This window comes from Oryza brachyantha, chromosome 9, assembly GCF_000231095.2.
Source record: "Oryza brachyantha chromosome 9, ObraRS2, whole genome shotgun sequence".
Lineage (NCBI taxonomy): Eukaryota > Viridiplantae > Streptophyta > Magnoliopsida > Poales > Poaceae > Oryza > Oryza brachyantha.
The window spans coordinates 8,799,425-8,818,369 of record NC_023171.2 but is presented as its reverse complement, the minus strand read 5'-3'; the positions used below and the strand labels follow the sequence as shown (position 1 = coordinate 8,818,369).

Genomic DNA, 18,945 nt, shown 5'->3' with positions numbered 1-18,945 from the left:
AAAAATAGTTGTAATGATTATTGTGATTCATTTTTATTTAGGATGTAATGATCATCATCATTCTTATTGACCATAGTACTATGATTGCCAAAATGATTCTAGGCATACGTGAAAATGCCATAGATGATTTGTTTTCACCTCTTAAACCATAATCATGTGAACTCAAGTGCAATGTTTGATGGAAAATACATAAATGTTGAATAACCTAATTACAATGCTATGTAACATTGTCCATATAAATCACATCGTGGCCAAGGGGATGGTTATATTTCTAACAAATTTTAAGACACTGCATCTCCAATGCTACAATATATACTACAATATAATGCGAAGAAATGTTTCACGTATACTAAAACAGATTATTCCTGCTATGAAATGTGAGGGGATAATTTGAAGTTATTATCTATAATTTTTCATTCCCTCTCTTATCAGGATTTTGGATTTTTTTTAATATTTGTGATAGCAATTTAAAGGTATAAATGATTGAATTAACTAACGCAAAATAAGAATCTTGATTTAAAAAGTAAAAATGAGGAACTTTTATATTAGAATTTTTTTTTGCACAAAGCACCTCATTTTGAAGTTTGAAAAGTGTGCCCAAAATAATCCATAATTGATAATAGCTAAAGAACATGGCATATGGTTCTTGAATGCCATGTTAAATTTTTTGGATGTTTTCTTTTATTTACTCCCCTTTAGAAAAGACATTGATGCTCAAATTTTTTAAACAATAAACTCCCATGATGTAGGTACATTGCAATCAAATACATGCAATGAATGATTGCTTTTATGTATATGCACGTAGTGCAATTCAAATCAGTTAATAAACTTAAACCAAGGGTGTTATAAGACCCTCTATAGTTTGTGTTTGGAGTGATCACTAAAGAGGAGAAGGCTTAGGCCTCACTGAGCACACTGCGGAGAGTGAAGCCAACTACTATGCTAAACAAATTTGGGAGCAGAGCATAAACATGCATCAATGCCTAAAAATTAAACAATAATATATTTACCGTAGTGTACCCTCGCACAAAGGAAACTGATAGAGACAGAGGGTAGTGATATTTTATTCAGGTGTAGGTCCTAAGTCTATAGATAGTTGTGATGCTAATTTTCTCACAAGTTGATGCTAAGAGAGTTTGGTGCTTGTTTCTTGTCGTGGGGCCAAAAAATACTCAAAATCATTTGGACACATTCCCATTTTAGACATTGATCAAATTGATTGTACCACTAAAACCTTAGTCAAAACTCAAAAGCAATGTCGATGGGAAATGTATAAAATCCAAGACCTATTTACAATGCTAAGAAGTCAGATGGGTCTTCAAATTGTTTGATAGACTTTTTCATTAGTCCCCTCTAGACCCACATATCAATCACACTCTTGAGCTTATGTTACTTCAATGTGGTGCCTTAGAATAAAGGACACTGACATTTTCATGCCATAGGTGTAGCTTTGATCTTTTGAACCTACACTTTTTTTCTTGATAGTCGTTTTGATACCGTTGATCCTGCAATAGAACCAATATATTGAGCACCTCTAAGCCTTAGAATAAAGGTAAGCCAACCATTGAGACATTGATGTTCCAAGCGAATAATTCATTTTCTTAAGACAAGTATTTCACTGTGATATGGCTAGGTAATTGGACATGTATAGGGCGAGGTAATGATGTAATCACCCTTTTAAGTGAGGTTATGAACAAGCCCTTATTGTGAAGATTAATAGCCTCATTCTTTTGTTGAAATTAAGCATAATGAAATGGCTTATTAATGATTGGAAAATAATTTGTGAGTAAAAATTGTGTATATATGCTCTTAGAAATCTAAAAGTAAGGACTGAAAAATAAACTATGATGAAACCATCCCCCCCACACACACACACAAAAATGAACTCCAAATTTAAGTTCTAAATTCAAATTTTGGCTTATAAGCATAAGAATAAGCAAAAATTTCATATCTATTACAATGACGCAAGCGATCTCCTTATATAGACATAAACTAACAAATTACTAACTTATCGCCAGTAAATACATATATAAATAATCTAGACTTAACAAACTTGAGACAAAACCAATCAACTCAAGCACTTGTAGGTGCTACGGTTTTCCTCCTATGTTCCAATGTATTTCTAATCAAAGCGTCCATAACATTTTTTGCTAATTTCAAATGTCTTCCTGGAATGCTGGATACCGTTCTTTGGAGTTAGCACCTCATGGTCTTGAAACTCATCTGTCCTTTTTTTAACACCACGTCTCAAAATCTGTATTAGTCCATTCTGCATACTAAGTGAACAATCATATTTATATTTTTGTTCTCACTTCGTCTAAAAGAGTTAACACGTGATTAATTTGTAGGGATAGGTCGATTTCCGGTTGCACTTAGGTGAGATTTGTATATGAAACTATTAATTCGTAGTTCCATGAAGAAGCATCGGTCCATAACTGTTTGATGATTGGCTAGTTAATTTGTGTAGTGTCATACTCCATTGGACTGCCTTTGTAAAACGGTGCAATATGCAATGTAGAGTAGTATGGTTGTCCCGAAGCCTAAAGCCGTTGGATCACTCGCGTTATTCAAAAAAATTATATAATTATTAATTATTTTATTATAATTTAACTTATTACCATAAAAACTTTAAATATGACTTAGAATTCTGACAAACGGACAAATATAGATTTAAAAATCAACTACGTCAAATAAATAAATGGAGGGATTATTTGTTTTCTGTTTCTTCCCCTCTAGTCTAGCCTCTTCGTTAGGGTTCAGTATCCTCGTTAGTCATGACAGCATGCACTGATATTTTTCCCCCCCGCAGTGCCTGGGATTTTCATTTTCGTCTATCTCGGTTGGCCTATTGGTTAAGTAAGATTAGTTTGGTAATGTTTACACCTGCTGGTATATATTTTCTTCTTTTCGAGCGCAGCTATCGTTATTGTTGTAGTTCATCTCTATACAGTAGTATCATGGTTACAAGTTCCATGATATGTAGGAAAAAAACAATCGGACATTTTCTTTTTGTGTTAAATGATTGAATGTCCAAATAGCTGAATGATTTGTAATCATTCGAAGGTACGAGCAAATTAATAATATTACGAAGGTAAAAAAATTGATTTACAACAGTTTTCTTAGTAGTTCATATATAGAAACTTCTTATAGAAATTACGTCGTCCAGGAGCTCGGTAAGCGTTCATATTTATCTACCATCCTATTCCTTTTAACAGAAGACACCCGGCTTCAGAAGGGTGGTTACAGCTCATCCAAATGTTACAAATAGCCAGAGCAATAAAATATGAAGAAATGTTTTATGTATACTAAAACATGCAACTCATGCTAAGAGTTTATACATCACAAACCATAACCATGTGAACTCAAAAATGCAATGTCAATGGGAAATATATAAATGTCGAACCTAATTACAATGCTAGAAAATCCGTCCGTATAAATCGCATCACGATCAAAAGGGTGGTTACAGCTCATCCAAATTCAAAATACGTACTACATCTCCAACACTACAACAACTACAACAATGAAATGGGGAATGTTAACTGCACACTATAGATACAAAAATCAGAAAAACGTTGGGACAGTAGGGAGCACGAACCATTTAGCCGAACGGGGAAGGCACAGGTCCAGCAAGTGCGTCAGATCTCTTGATGCTCCCCATGCCACATATGACGCACCCTGGTGCAGAAAGCGCAGAGAATTTGGCACCACAGAGATCACAGACATCATGACCAATGGTTGAGAGGCGGCTGAGGGTGACGGCGCAAAACTGAGAGGGGTCTTCGAATGGGTCAATAGATTTGTTGGTCAGCCCCCTCTGGACACACATGTCGATCAGGCTCTTGAGCTCATCCTGCTTCGATGGTGGTGCCTTGGAATAGAGGAGATCGAGCATTTGCTTGGCATAGGCAAAGTTTTGGACCTCCATGTTTCGCTTGATGGCAGTTCTGATGCAGTTAATCCGGTGCTTAGCTTGTATGGGTAAGGAAGCAAGGTGGCGAGATAGCCTGGCCATTTCCTCCTTCGCACTGAGTGTGCCAGCTCCTTGAACCCTTTGCAAGCGAGCAATTTCCTGGGAGAATCAACAAAATTAAGCAACGCATACAATTTTAACCAGTTCCGTGTGAATAATAGTTCATTTAGGACAAGTTATTTCACTGTTTACCATGAAGATAGAGGTGTAATTTTATTATTCTCGAGTTCACCAAAAGAATAAAAGAAGTATTGCCTAGAGTTCCAAAATTCCCATCATTCAACATATTTTTAATCAAAATTGTCAAGCTGAGACATTTCCATCCAAGGTCCTTGAAGTGAGCAAGCAACATTTGTTACTCATAAATGCTTGAAATAAGATGATAAGCAAAAACTCTCCTAGAAAACCATGACAAAAATTGTGTTGTTTTGAGGTATATCACTACAAAAACAAATATTACCTGTAGCAAAGCAACTGCAATCTTATACTGTGCACATATAGTGGCCTGCGCTTTGATATCAGCTTCACGTGACTGGTCCTTTGCAAGGGCCAAGAATGCTTCATCCAAGCAAGATAAAGCATCCGTAAGCTGATTCTGCTCAAGATGAGCAAGACCCATCTTGTAGCACTCTGCTGCAGGAGCACCACGTGGAACCTGTAATCATTGAGGGCAATGTCAAAGAAAGCTATCAGATAATATCAATGTTCAAAAGAAAAAAAAAATCAACTTGAGCACCTGTCCAGGCCGCACAGCAGTAGGTGCTGGGGGGCGAGGAGCTTGCTTTCCCTGTCCTGGACCTTCAAGAGTGCTAAGATCAATTGGTTGTGACATGGCAGGAACAGAAGGTTGAAAGCCGTGTGGCTGAGGAAGAGCCTGTGGTTGTGAAGGAAGAGGTTGGCTCTGTGGGGGAATGCCACCATCTGGTAGACCAATAGATTGCATAGGCATGCCTGGTTGCTGAGGAAACTGTGCCTGTTGCGGCAGTGCCTGTGGTGGAACCCCACCATCTGGAAGACCAACATTAGTCATCATGTTTTGATTATGAACAGGCCGGACTGCATTTGTTCCAGGAGCAGGTTGAGCAATCCGCGACAAAATTATTCCAGGTGGGGGTAGTTGAGCTGCAAGCTGCTGAGATGGAATAGTATTCTGGAAGAAATCCTCAGGAATAGGTCCAGCTGTGACTCCCATGCCACCAATTATAGGGCCTGTGGCTCCACTGGGGGCTTGTGGTTCTACTAAAGCATTGGTACCAAATAGATCAATTGCAGAATTTGGCATTGCTGGACCAGAGGTTGGCAGCTGCATAGGAGCCTGGTTAAATTCTTGTGTCCCTGATAACGATCTTGTTCTAGTAATTGGAGCAACTAAACCTAGCTGTTTAGTTGCTTCTTTCAGTTTGTTTACATCAACAGTAGATCCAGCAGGCTTATCACGTATCCTGATGTGTATCTTTTTAGTCTTTGATGTTGACTCGTCTTCATCACTACTTCCACCATCAACAACACCATATAGAGTCTTTTTGAACTCCTCTGCTGCTTTTGCCTGTTCATCTGCAGAAGCAATTTGGACCCCTAGCTGTCTGGCTAGAGTATCACCAACTGAATCACCCCCAGCATTTGCCACGTTCTTCTGTGCTGATTCAGAAGATGCTGTGTTTGCATTATCACTACTGGCTGCTGCAATAGCTTTAACCAAACTCCTTTCACTTACTTCCACTACATTACCTCGGCCTTTCATCACACCCAAGTAAACACCAATATGATCTGCAATGACAGATGGAATACCAGCATCGGTAGTCTTCATGTAGGGCATGACCTCTCCTGCAAGCTCCCACTGAGGTATGCTCTTCATGCTCGTAGGAGTTTTGATTTCCCAGTTTCCTCCTGCCCATTCCGGACCTTTAGGCACCATACTTTCAGCAGCAAAATTTGCAAAGACACCTTGTGTCCATCCAGTTGAACGAACTCTTAATATTCTCTCAAGGTAACGCCTCAACTCAGAATCTGTAGCAGACTCTTCCAGTTTCTGTGAAAGGCGTCGCAATGCACTAGGATTTAGGTGGCATATAAACAGATCAAGCATGCTCTCATGATCTGAAATAACCTCAAATGTTTCCTTTGCGCTGTCAAATTGACCATACCTACAGGGTTTCAATCCAATGAAATTAGACATAGCAAAAAAAAAAACAAGACAGCATATTGTATACAGAATTAGTTAGCTCAACAGTATTAATGGCCAAAATGTGCGGGTGGCAGGGTTCGTGGTCTTTCTCAGCCGGTTTGGTTGAGGCTTCTTAATGCCAGGCCGTGGGGGGGTCATTCCCCAGGGCTTGGAATTAATCGAGTTCTTTTTAATGGCTAAAATGAAAATTGTTTGTCATGGGCTCATGGACCAGCATCATGCACGAATAATTATTCATCAGCAGTAGGTAAAACATCAATCAGACAAGATCCCTTTCATTCACTACAGGCAAAAAAAAGGAAAAATATTGGTTTTGGCAGGCATTCTGACAAACAGATGTTCTGCTATACGAGCAATATTGTATTATAGATCAATCATTCAATCCAGAGTAAAATGGGGCACTACAAAGTACTGTATTTAAATATCCAACTCAGTAAAGGTTTTGAGACTTTTTGACTCTGGTTATTCTGAAAGTTCAAAATTTTGGAAAACGTCTGAGTTCCAAATTACTTTGGATGAGAAATTTTTAAATACATCTAAACTATTCAGTATTTAGTTGAAGTCAAAATGTTGTCCTTGATGAGAGTCATGACAATCTTGTAAAACATAGAGAAATTCTTTAATCAAAATCATTTCAAACAATAATTGCAGTTGATTTCAAAAAAAGTAGAGAGCATAGTTGACCTACTTTATACATGCATATCCCAACTCTCGGAACCGCTGGAACAGGTGAGAAGTTGGAGGGCATTGAGGATAATCTCTAGAGCGCAGGAACTCATCTTTCAATATCGAAAGAGCAGTAGAGAACCGGAGAGCTTTGATTGCATAATTGCACCGCATGATCTAAACAATATGGGAGAAAGTATTAGATCAAGCAAAAGTGAAGAAAAAAAATGATTATGAGCCCAGATAAAGCTTACTTGGGTAAACTGAGGTCCTGCTTGAGATAGTGATACAGCAAGATCACCACAAACAGGGGGTCCTTTAGTTAATATGTCCAGTGACCTTGGAGTAACACGTAAACTATCAAACCTGCAGAGAAATAAATGCAAACCAATACATAACAAGAATCATTGTCACTAAGTGCAAAGCTCAAGGGACTGCATAGCCAATGCTCAGTAAATGACGATCAAGTGATTCCTCCATATGATCCATCGACAGGATTTTTCCACAAAAAGATGTGCATTTAAATTGAGAAAAAAAACAGAGACCATAAAGCTTAAACCATAGCCAAGAGTTTGAATGAAGCATGTAAATGTATTTGTTCATCAGAGAAATCTTATCATGCTTCCCATCAAACTTCAACCTATGATATTCATTACTTCTTGTAGGTCATAAGCATATTGAATTAAGTTGGATGGTGATATTAATTACGACTTAAATGGTGAAGCTGAGGATGCAATCCGATGCTGCTCAGAGTGAAGCTGATGAGGGTAAGGAGGGCAATATATTCAAATAAATGATTCAAAAATTGATCATTTGCTGGAAAATCTAATGCAGCAGCAGCATTAACAAATGCAGATGAAACTGAGAGCATGGAAGACTTGTGCTAAACTACTAATGCACTGAATATCATATTATGGTCTCTAGATACTATATGGAAAGGGACTTCATGGTTGCGATTGCAACTAGGTTGTTCAATGTCTCGATTACAAGATTTAATTTGTAAGTCCGAACTATGACTACGTTGATTACTACACTTAAGAGTTGAACACTACAACAACTTGCATATGGATATATGTTATGAAGGAAATTGAGAAGAAAAAAATACCTTGAGGTTATCTGATATAGCACCTCTGAAAGATCAAGTTTTTGCTCAAAGTATTGCTGCATCGTAGCAAATCCAATAAGAAGAGGTTCAAGAAGCCCTACCAGACAGCTCCTTATTTCCACTCCCTTTTTCTGTCTTGGATTTATATCTGTCGGAATTACAAGCAACAGGCGGTCGTTCAAGGCACCAAGCAATACTGCAGGCATAAAGGTACATATGGTTTAGTTAGCACAAACCGATGGAAATAAGAAGCAATAGCATATCAAAGCATGTTAAAGGAACTGTGAGCATCAGAAGGAGTCTAGGTTAGTCATCTTTAATTGAACATACTATAATCTTACCAGAACGAGGGAAGCTAGTAGATAGGATAGATCTAACTTTGTTGTCCCATCCAAGCATACTTATCGCGGTTGCACTAGAGAAGATAAGCGCTGGTCCAACCCACAACATTGAGCGATAGTACAAAGTTGTTAAGTGCTCAACAAAAAATGGCAGATGGCAACAGATAATAACCTCGCTACCCAAGTTTGTACAACAATACAGGAAAAGAGTGAAGAGTGCACGGAAAGTAAATGCTAGACTTAGATAAAAGGATATTGATGGAAGACCCCGATCATATTTTGTTGAGCTGCTTGAAAGTATGTCAAGATCAGCAGAGGCTATCATTACCCTCTGGGTTGTCAATATCCCTACGACAGGACCTCTTAGAGTTGTTTGCCAGTGAACCTGAATAGAGGACAAGTTTGATTAGAGTATGATCAGTAGTGCATTACAATAATTGCCTGACAAGGTTAGCTAATGCCTTAAGTATCAAAAGCAAAGATGCATTGTAGGTTTGTTTTTACAAATCAGTTATGCGAAAGGTGTCAAAGTAAATTCCGGAGCAAACATGTAGTTGAATTATAATATTGTAGATGATTGGTGGCCATATGTAAAAGATATTCATGAATCCAGTAATCAAGAAATCTAGCGGTCATATGTAAAAGATATTCATGAATCCAATAATCAAGAACAGTCCAAGTAAACATAGAAAGATTAGTATGGAACTAGAGGAGATAAAACACCTGAAGGACGGACTCGTTTGGTTTCAACTTGATAAATTTCTTTCCATCAGTTTTTGTGGTGATGGATAGCCCGTTATCTGTAGATAGCCTATATCCCTGTAGGAGCTTTGCCAATCCAATATGTTTTCCAGAAATCACATACAACAAGGAAGATTCTACAAGAAGTAATGCATTGCTCAGAAATAATTATATGCCACGAAAAAACATGAAGACAACATTATCATTCCTTCCTGTCCTTTTGATGAAACCAGCAAGCAGGTAAATGAAGAAAGGCAAGAAAAAAAATTAAATCCAAGCAACCTACCTAGTGGAGCAGAAAATATGCGATCAACCTCTGATTCAAAAGTAAATTGCAGAGGACCCTGGCGTTCAGTTGGAGTGGCAGCTTTATCAGCAAACGTGTTTTCTTCGAGCACTGCAGCATTATTTTCAAGAGCTTCCTTTGTGGCTACTGCTTTGAGATTAAAAAGGTTCAAGCTAGCTCTATCTTCCTCCAGGATAGCATATTGATTATCATCCGGGCCCAGAAATGCAGCATCTCGACCTAACAAGGAAAACATGATGCATGCCAGTCAAGCAGATTTTCTTGCAGCTATATAGAAAAGATGCATGTTAGAAAGATGGAAACCTTTTATTGAACTTCCTTTGCTGTTCACTGTCTGTAGATCAGTCTGCTCCCAGTAAAGAACAACTTCATGCGCTAGTCCATTTGGCCCACTCAATTCAAACACGACAAGAAACATATGCTGTTTAGGACTGTATGCAATATTCTTGGGGTGACATTCCATATTTGAAGGTATCTGGTAAAAGAGTGCTTGAAATTAGTAAACAAGAAACCAAAAAAAATAACAAGAAAAGGTTGTTCTGCAGGCACTAAATACCGTAGAGTAAAGTTTCTTATAGAGATTATCAGCTCCTGATGATAGGTTATGGGCCATCAGGTTAAATCCATCCAGATAGAAAGCTCTAACTGGATATTGAACCACACGGTTCTCTTGGTTGAAAAAATTCAGCTCCAGGTGGAATGGCTGGAATATATATTATATATAAATAGAAGAAAGAAATGGACAGGTTAGAGAGCAGCAATGAGTAAACAAGTGACAGTATCAATTGCAGTAGAAGTTACCTGACAAACCGGAACATCTCGCAAAAGGTTACCAGACTCAGAAATTGTAATGAGTGGTAAACGTGAGATTGGACCACTTTTAGCATGTCCCTCCATGAAATGCTGCATACATTTAACACAAGAAAGTTTAAGTGACATGCAAGTGCAAATGTTGAACTCAATAGGTATAGTGTACAGAAAAAAAAAAAAGAGGTTGAACAGAAGCTTTTGTTGATAGCACAAGATAGTATAAATGATGTACAAGTGCAAACATTGAAACTCAATAGGTATAGCATACAAAAAAGGAGGCTGAACGGAAGGTTTTGTGGGTAACACAAGGTAGAGTAGAGCTAGATCGATGGTGGTCCCTCATTGTAACAAAAGAAAATAGTATGCAGTCAGTGGCAACAAAAAGGGCACATACACTGTGCAGAAAAGCCTTCCTTGCAATGTCAGAGATTGTTAGCTGACTCTGGCTGACAAAAGGAAAACAAATGAAATCAAAGTTAAACCATCAATAAGAAACACATGGCATGAATCAAGGATGTATGTTGACATTGTGAATTTTTGAAACCTAAAAAGATTTCAAGTTCATACAACAATGCTCTCGTGGTTATCTGTGCAATGTAAAGTTTACCCCTTCAAGTGCTGCTCTTGCAGCTGCGCCTGGAGTTGGTGCTCAGCTAAAATTCCAGATGAACCCAGGGCTAAAAGTTTCTCCTTCAGAACAGCAGCTGCAATAATTAAAAAAAAAAATGTGCATGAGCTGCTCAAACCTAATCAGTTATTAATCTATATGACAATTATGTCATATGAAGTCATAAATCACGAGGGCAATTCATATTAGTGTGACATAACTACCCTGCTACAAATGTTCAAACTAAGGAAAAGCAAATAAAGTTCCTCTACTATTTCCAACCAACAGCCACATGAACTAAATAGGAATTTTAAATGCCTACGAAAAAATAAGAATGAACTTCATTTTCTTACCAGTGGATCCCCTGGCTCCCTGAAGGACAGCAAAAAGCTGTCTCCTCCCTTCTCTTGTGTATGCAGCCTTGTTCTTTGCCGCTTCTGTTCCAGACATATCCTGGAAATCAAATATAAAATGTTTCTAAATTTACTGCTATTAAGAACCAAACTTGTAGGGCTTGGAGTTAATGCGACCTAACTGCAAAAATTACTGCAGCCAAATTAAACTTGGGGTGCAGTGCCAAGTTTTTTATTCGAGGTAAAGGGTACACTGCTTCTCCACCTTGAAGAGTGAGTATCTTTGTGATATCCATTGTTTCAATAGCTGCACAGTTAAAACAAAATGGTTGTATAACGCATCCTCAGAAGAAGAAAAAGGTAGAATATGCAATCAGCAAGTAACACTACTCAGACGCGCGCACACACACACACACGCACGCACGCGCGCGCGCGCGCACGCACACACACAGAGAGAGAGAGAGAGATCTTGTGTGATCATACAAAATGAAATGGCATAGAAGCTAGTATGCTACTCCCTCCATCCAGAATTGATCAGCATATTATCAAAAAGCAAAAATCTAAATTTGATCGTCGTATAAGGCTGGTATGTGAAAGAAATCTCGGCTCCCATTGTTTCGCAGTTGCAACTGTTTATAAGCCAAATTTTGAATTTTAGAACTTAAATCTAGACTTGATTTTGTGGTTTTTCTTATCGTGGTTTGTTTTACACATTTTGCTTTTGAGTCGCTATGAGCACATATATAAAAGTTTTATCTGTAAATTATTTTTCGTTTGCAAAAACGCATTTTCGCTTATTCCTCTAATAAGCGAAATGATGGGAGCCCTCGAACATGACGATTTGTTGCTTCGTTTCTGTATGCATGCATGCATGCGTTTAATACTGGACCGTATCCCAATCAGTTAAATGCTATCCACTCTATTGAACAAGCATGCAGGATGGGAGCATGCAGAAGACAAGTATGCATGCAGCTGCAAACTGGCCGCGAGTAAATGGATTAGGAGTTTATTTTCTTTTCTTTGGTCTTTGAGCCCAGGTGTTATGCGTCGATCAATTCTGGACGGAGGGAGTATTATCTCAGAGCCCAGATGGCAACGTCATCTGGGGGTTGCAAGCACCAACACCAGGAGGCCACAGCTGCAAGAGCCCAACCAGCCAACTCAGGGATAAGCCAGTTATTTTTATTTGCTTATTATCTCCTCTATAAGTTGGCTAGAGAGAAGATTAGTTTCAATTAAATGCTTGTCATGGCCTATGTCTACTACTTAAAGAGATGAACCAATTCATTTGAAATTAGGCCAAGGAAATAGGTGTTATTTCCTGTTTACAGTTATCTCCTCTCCTGCTACCTTGTGCCCTTGTGGCACTCTTTCCCCATGCTTTGATTTTCCCTTGTAGCACCACTTTCTCCTGAAGTCCCAACACACCCAGGTCCCAGCCGGTAAGGCCCAGGGCCCAAGAAGTTCACTAAATGTGGCAACATGTTCTCTTTCAACTCCAGAAAGTGACATAAAATTAACCCAGGTATAACCACAGTTATCATCCATGCACATAACAATTGAATCTGAATTATAAAGAGGAAAGAAGGCCAGAGGAAAAGTGTAAGTAGCATGGAAACAAAGCTAACCTGCATGCTCAAAGAAATGAGTTTCCATAGGTTGTCTGTTAGGATTAATTATAACTCGTGTCTTCCATACTTGAAGTGCTCCATCCTTTGAAATTGTAACAAGCAATCGTAATGTAGGAAGCCAGGAAACAGATGTGATAGGCTGGGAACCAGCCTGAGTACTGAGTAGAAGTAAAAGACAGAAATCAGATAAGACAAACCATCAAAAGTATATTGAATAGTATCTATCGAAACAGAGACATGCACAGATAAGGTTTAATTGCAGTAAGAATACATAGTTAACATTTTCTCAACCAAATGTATGCCAAGGAACTGCAAGCATAATAATAGAACTTATATTGAAGGTACATTAGTGTACCAGTGTATCCTATGAAGGGCACAGGACCACACCAAAATTTTGGTCCAAAGAAGAGTGCCTAAAGCCCACTAGACCTATTTTGATTAAAAAAAGATGGGTTTCCCCCTCAAATGTTTGTCACTAGGCGAAACTGTAGAACTTGAATCTTAGATCCAATGGTGCTTCAAGCAATCGATGCCTCATTTTGAAGTACTTCCAACAGTTAACATCTTAGTAGCATCATTTAGATAATGAATACTTCCTCCGTCCCAAAATAAGTTCACCTTTCTAGTTCAAAATTTGGATTAGAAAGGTGAACTTATTTTGGGGCAGAGGGAGTATCAAAACATTAGCATATATTGACAAAGAAAGAAATAAAGGGCAAAGGGCCTTGCTTCCCCAATATAAACAATATATATTGTAAAAAAATACTCACATCCCAATCATACTTGGTCTCTCAGTTGATACATCCCACGCCAAGAGAGTGCCACCTCTATCACCAATAAATATCCACTCTAGGGTCGGATGAAATCCAAAAGCACCCGCCCCCACAAGCTTAATTGTACTGTCAACGGCAACTGGCAACAAAATACAATCTAAGAAACATACAAAAGGCTAAACATACTTAAATATAAGAAAATGAAGTGCCACATCTTACGTTGTAAGGTGTAGTGAACAACATATGTCTGGATGTTATATGCGCGAATCAAGCCTTCAGCATAAGCTACATACTGAAATTATAATTTTGCATGTCAAACTATGGTAAATACAGATACATAACAAGACAACCATTGCTCAATGCAAGAATGCAAGTGCAATCACCAACCAAAAAGGTAAGAGAAAATTCCTTATATGCTATTCAAAATTTCAAAGTAACCAAGTTTCCTTATATGCCACTCAAAATTTGCTATTCTCTTATCTGACAGTGTCTAAACTTATCTTCTCCTTTTGTGCCACTCCCATCATCACACAGTTAGCACTACATAGGCTACAAACGACTAGTTTCCCTCTCATATCTTCTTCAACCTTTTCTCTTCTACTTCCTCTTCAACCAGCCACCTCCTTCCTGCGGTTCCTCATCCTTCTCTCTCCCCCATGGTGAAGGTGCTCCTCAGTGAATATGGCTGCATTACCTGGAACTCCTACACACAACCATTTGTGATTGAGGAGCCATTAAGGTGCATCGGTGGGAGCTGCAGCATTGACTGTTGAGGCTGCTGCTGTGCACACACACCCTCAGGTGCCAGAGCTCGGGCCGCATCGCCACACACTACTGCTTGCTTCTTGGTTACAGACGCAGCCCAGCAGAACCAGGTTGCAAAGCTGGATGATGATGGGGAAGAAAGTGACAAGGACAATTTTGCCAGTTTTTATAGAACTGACAAAGTTGAACCCCATAATGGCGGATGGTTGATGGAGCAGTGCCGTTGGTGGCATTGCGGTGTGAGAAAATTTTGTTTAGTGGCATATGTGGGAATAGCAATTTTTCACTGGAACATAATGAAACTAGGAAATTTCCAATGGCATATAAGGAATTTTCTCAAAAAGTGAAGTTATCATATATTTACCAGGACGGGAAGCCGAGGATGGCAAGCCAGGTTAACAACAGGTTTTTTAAGATCAGTCTTTATTTTTGTTGGTGGCCTACCTCCTTCAACAGTTCCAACAACTGGAAGAGAGGAAAATACATAGTGGTTAACACAAACAAGTGACACTTTAAAGTAGAACCAAATAGAGGGCCACCTAAAAAAAAAAAACTAAGCAGCAAGAAATAACCTGTCACACTCATTCTTTTGTGAAAACCGAAAAAGACAATAGGCTCAAGCGGTGTCAATGCAAGATGAACTTCTGTGTCTATTGAAACATGGTCTGTTTTTTTCTCTGGTGAGTGCAGCACAAGCGTCTGCTCCGTGGCGAAATCACAGGATCTGATTGTAGCATCCTACAGAACAAAATATATAAAGGAACAAAATACATGAGGCATTAACATAAGGTGAAAACTGCATATTTACCAGACAGCAGCATCACAAGAATTCAGAACCTGGTATGAAACAATATTTGAACACTGTAATGGAAGTTGATGATGGAAAAATACACAAGACCATGCTTACTAATGAAAATGATCAATTGTGCACCTAGCATTGGAAGCACTAAGGCCAATATTTCGGCGCTAGATGATCAACAGCTTTTTTTTTCTAAATTGGATGAAATGATTACTCTCAGATAGTGAAACATTCTAACAAACCTCAAGAATAGCAATGACAATGTGACTGGCAGTAGGGCTATATGCCATACGAACAACACGAGCTCCAAGGTCAATTGAAGCTATCTTGCTTCCAGTCAAAGCATCAAATTCTGCAAAAATAAAAAGATAAGATAGGGACAATAAAGAATATAGCGGTGCATCATATTCAAGAAAATAACAACTAATGGACTATAATAATGTATATTAAACAAACTTCAGTAGTATATATTGTGTTGATAGTATTGTGTAACACAAACATCTTTACAAGAAGCAGCAAGCAGATTATGTTTCCAGCAAAAAGTCAAGAAGATGAAATGTGCCAATGAGCTAATACTGTAACATTGCAAGAATTGAGTCAAAGTGCGTAGTGTGGTACCATGAATTGGAAATTTAGGAACAAATAATCTAATGGTACCATGCCAAGTAAAGGGCCTATTTGGGGGGGCCTTAGATTCTGAGAAGCAGTTGCTTGGTAGCCAACTTCTGAGAATCTAGAAAAGCTCCTAAACCCAGCTTCTCCAGCTTCTGGATTCTTAGGGCTTGTTTGGGGGAGCTTCTCCCAGCTGCAGCTTTTCCCAAAAGCTGCTTCTGCCAAAAGCTGCCCCAAATGGTCCACAGCTTCTGAGAATCTGTAGTTACAGATTCTAGAAAATGAACTAAAAATCCAGAAGCTGGAGAAGCTGGATTTAGAAGCTTTTCCAGATTCTCAAAAGTTGGCTACCAAGCAGCTGCTTCTCAGAATCTAAAGCCCCACCAAACAGGCCCTAGTTCATTTTCCAGAATCTATAACTATATATTCATAGAAGTTGTGGACCATTTGGGACAGCTTCTGGCAAGAAAAAGCTGCAGTTAGAAGAAGCTCCCCCAAACAGGCCCAAAGTCAGAAAAGCCCTGTCTAGTCGTACTGTTAACAACATTTCAAGCCAAAATGCCAAATCAACAGCTTTGAAACACCAGCATTTTCACTCATCAAACTATTCAGCTATGTAAGTGATCTGCAAACTAGCTAAATCATTATTACCCGTTCAATTATACGACTGGAAATAGGCGGACTGTGGACATGCTACGGCAGTACGAATTTACACAAATATAAGGGCATAAGACACTTGTACAAATGCTTAATTGCTCATCGAGGTCAAATCGACACTACTATTAGCCATTGAGATCATCCTAGCTACACAGCGCAGCAACGCAGTCCAGAGTTCTAAACCCCCTCTTCCATTTCTACCACCCCAGGCGGCGAATCTAATTCCAGTGCCTCCCCTACTCACTCAGAGCGGCACCAGCACAGCTCGCCACAGAGCTCCACCCCTGCCTACACAAACAGCAACCCGGGAGCCAACTCGAGACGGTCACAGAGGAAGCAGGCAAGCAGCAACCGAGGAGCCAGCGTACCGACGACGTGCGTGCCGATGGCGACGGCGACGATGGCCTGCGAGGCGCGGAAGGCGGCGGCGTGCGGCTGCAGCGGGCGGGCGGTGGCCCCGCGGCGGCCGCCGGCGTGGCGGAGATCCAGGTGCTGCACCGTCGCCCACTCCATCGCGCCCCCCCCCCCCCGGCGGATCTGGGCTTCTCCGGCGTCAGATCTGAGGTGCGGGGGTTTTGATCGGCTCGGCTGATCGCCGGTGGGTGGGCGGATTTGTGCGGGGGGGAGCTGGACTAGCTTTCTAAACGGGAGACCATCTGCAGCTGTGAGATCGAGCGAGCAGGGCCGAGATGGGAAGAACCGAAGAACTGGAGGTGCCAGATCCGGCCCGTTAAGGCTTTTGACAGGTGGGCCTAGGGGCGATAATGGGCCTAGGGCTTTACGGTCCTTTTATAACCTACTAAACTCTTAAATATTTCCTCCGTTTCGTATCGTAATATATTTAATTTTTTTTATCATTTGTCTTATTTAAAAAATTATAAAAATATTATTTATTTTGCTTGTGATTGTTTTATTATCACAAGAACTTTACGCATGACTTATCCATTTTTATATTTGTATTGAATTTTTGAATAAGACGAATGGTCAAACATTACGACAAAAAAAATCAAACATCTTATATTATGAAACGGGGTTAGTATTTTTTAGCTTAAAAACCTATAAAATTTTTCTTCGCCCTATTTTTGACCCTAGCCATAAATTTTATGTAGAAAAAATTAGCCCTATTGCCAGGTGTGTCTTCGTACTGGAGTTGGGATGTTGGATTGACTAACATGTGGGCCACGAACTGAATTAATATGTTAATGACAGATGGGCCCGATCTTATGTTGATTTTCTCCGTAGTAATATTTTAGTGCTACTCTCCGTATATTAATTGATGATGTTGTTAACCTTCTGTGACATGGTTTTATCACTTGCCCTATTTAAAATTTGTGTAAATATGTTAAAGTTTATATTATAATGAAAATACATTTGGCAATAAATCTAAACACAAAAAATAAATGATAATATATAAGTTTTGTGTAAATATGTTAAAGTTTATGTTATACTAAAAATACATTTGGTTAAAGTTTATGTTAAATAACCAACAAATAATGCATATTATAATTGTATAATTTTGTGGGTCATATGAAGTGAACAAAAATAAGTGTGCAACTCTCAAATAATATATAATTCAGCACTTAAAATTTATCTGAGGTTAAAATAAAATATCATTGTGTTTTCTTCTTACAACACAATACATATAAAAAATTTATCACATAAATTTCTTCAGTCGAAAAATTATACTACTCTCGTTTCATAATGTAAGATGTTTGATTTTCTTAGTTGTAACGTTTGACTATTCGTCTTATTCAAAAATTTAGTACAAATATAAAAAATAACAAGTCGTATTAAAGTTCTTTTAATAATAAAGTAAGTCACAAACAAAATAAATGATGCTTTCATAATTTTTTAAATAAGACAAATAATTAAATATTGTAAAAAAATCAAACATCATTATGAAATGGAGGGAGTACCACATAGTGTTTAGCAAAGTGAAATTGACTGAAAAGTTTTCACTGCTGTATTTTTAATCCATTATTACTCTAAGGAACACAGGTTGCTTCGTCACTTTTGGTTGGAGTCTCGGGAACAATTTTGCTATTGCCTGTATTGTTTCGACACTGACAGATCAAAGGATTCAATTATCTTACCTATCAAAATATTACCAACACGCAGTTCCATGTAACCAACACACTTATTCGTATGTATCAGATATTTATTTGATATTACTGTTAGTGATTAATCATAAGTTAATATTTAGGTAACTATTTTGGATCACATCGACACAACCATCCGCTTATACGTAGATACATAAATTATTTAATAGCATGATATCTATTTCTAACTTTTAATAAAAAATTATCATGTACGACATCTTTATAACACTTTTCACCAACTTCTAAATCAATTATTTTTTATTAAAAACATATAAACACTGTTTATTTTTTTATTTATCAAAGTATGTGGGATAATAGTCATATGTTTCTTATTCTGTTACATAATCGACAAGTCTACAACCTTCTAGTTGACAATGTTTTCATTTATAATATCGTTTAGATGTCCTAATGCTCGCAAGAAAATCTCATAGATATAATCACAAATACGTATCTATGTTCACCTCCGATGGAGACGAGCACGCTATAAAAATTGTATCCCACAGAAACTTTTCTCTTGTTTCCCT

At 38.5% G+C, this 18,945-nt stretch overlaps 1 protein-coding gene across 1 annotated transcript; it reads right to left on the bottom strand.

Annotated features, from left to right (window-relative positions):
• Nucleotides 1-3,332: 3,332 nt before the first annotated feature.
• Nucleotides 3,333-16,979, bottom strand: LOC102722702. Its single transcript, XM_006661147.2, has 24 exons — nucleotides 16,691-16,979; nucleotides 15,296-15,405; nucleotides 14,827-14,992; nucleotides 14,619-14,719; nucleotides 13,709-13,781; nucleotides 13,487-13,628; nucleotides 12,714-12,874; nucleotides 11,268-11,392; nucleotides 11,086-11,185; nucleotides 10,733-10,829; nucleotides 10,520-10,571; nucleotides 10,117-10,218; nucleotides 9,872-10,018; nucleotides 9,619-9,790; nucleotides 9,295-9,534; nucleotides 8,991-9,145; nucleotides 8,524-8,652; nucleotides 8,268-8,385; nucleotides 7,927-8,122; nucleotides 7,076-7,187; nucleotides 6,844-6,998; nucleotides 4,707-6,114; nucleotides 4,431-4,625; nucleotides 3,333-4,069 (listed from the first exon to the last, which is right to left on the bottom strand). The coding sequence occupies exons 1-24, from the start codon at nucleotides 16,833-16,835 to the stop codon at nucleotides 3,599-3,601; spliced, it is 4,872 nt and encodes a 1,623-aa protein (XP_006661210.2). The 5' UTR covers nucleotides 16,836-16,979; the 3' UTR covers nucleotides 3,333-3,598.
• Nucleotides 16,980-18,945: the final 1,966 nt, after the last annotated feature.

Coding starts and splice junctions, on each gene's coding strand:
- LOC102722702 (XM_006661147.2), bottom strand. CDS start 16,835: ATGGAGTGGGCGACGGTGCAGCACCTGGATCTCCGCCACGCCGGCGGC. Junction 14,720..14,826: donor CAAAAGAATGAGTGTGACAG/GTTATTTCTTGC, acceptor CCTCTCTTCCAG/TTGTTGGAACTGTTGAAGGA. Junction 11,186..11,267: donor TGGCTGCAGTAATTTTTGCA/GTTAGGTCGCAT, acceptor TTTGATTTCCAG/GATATGTCTGGAACAGAAGC.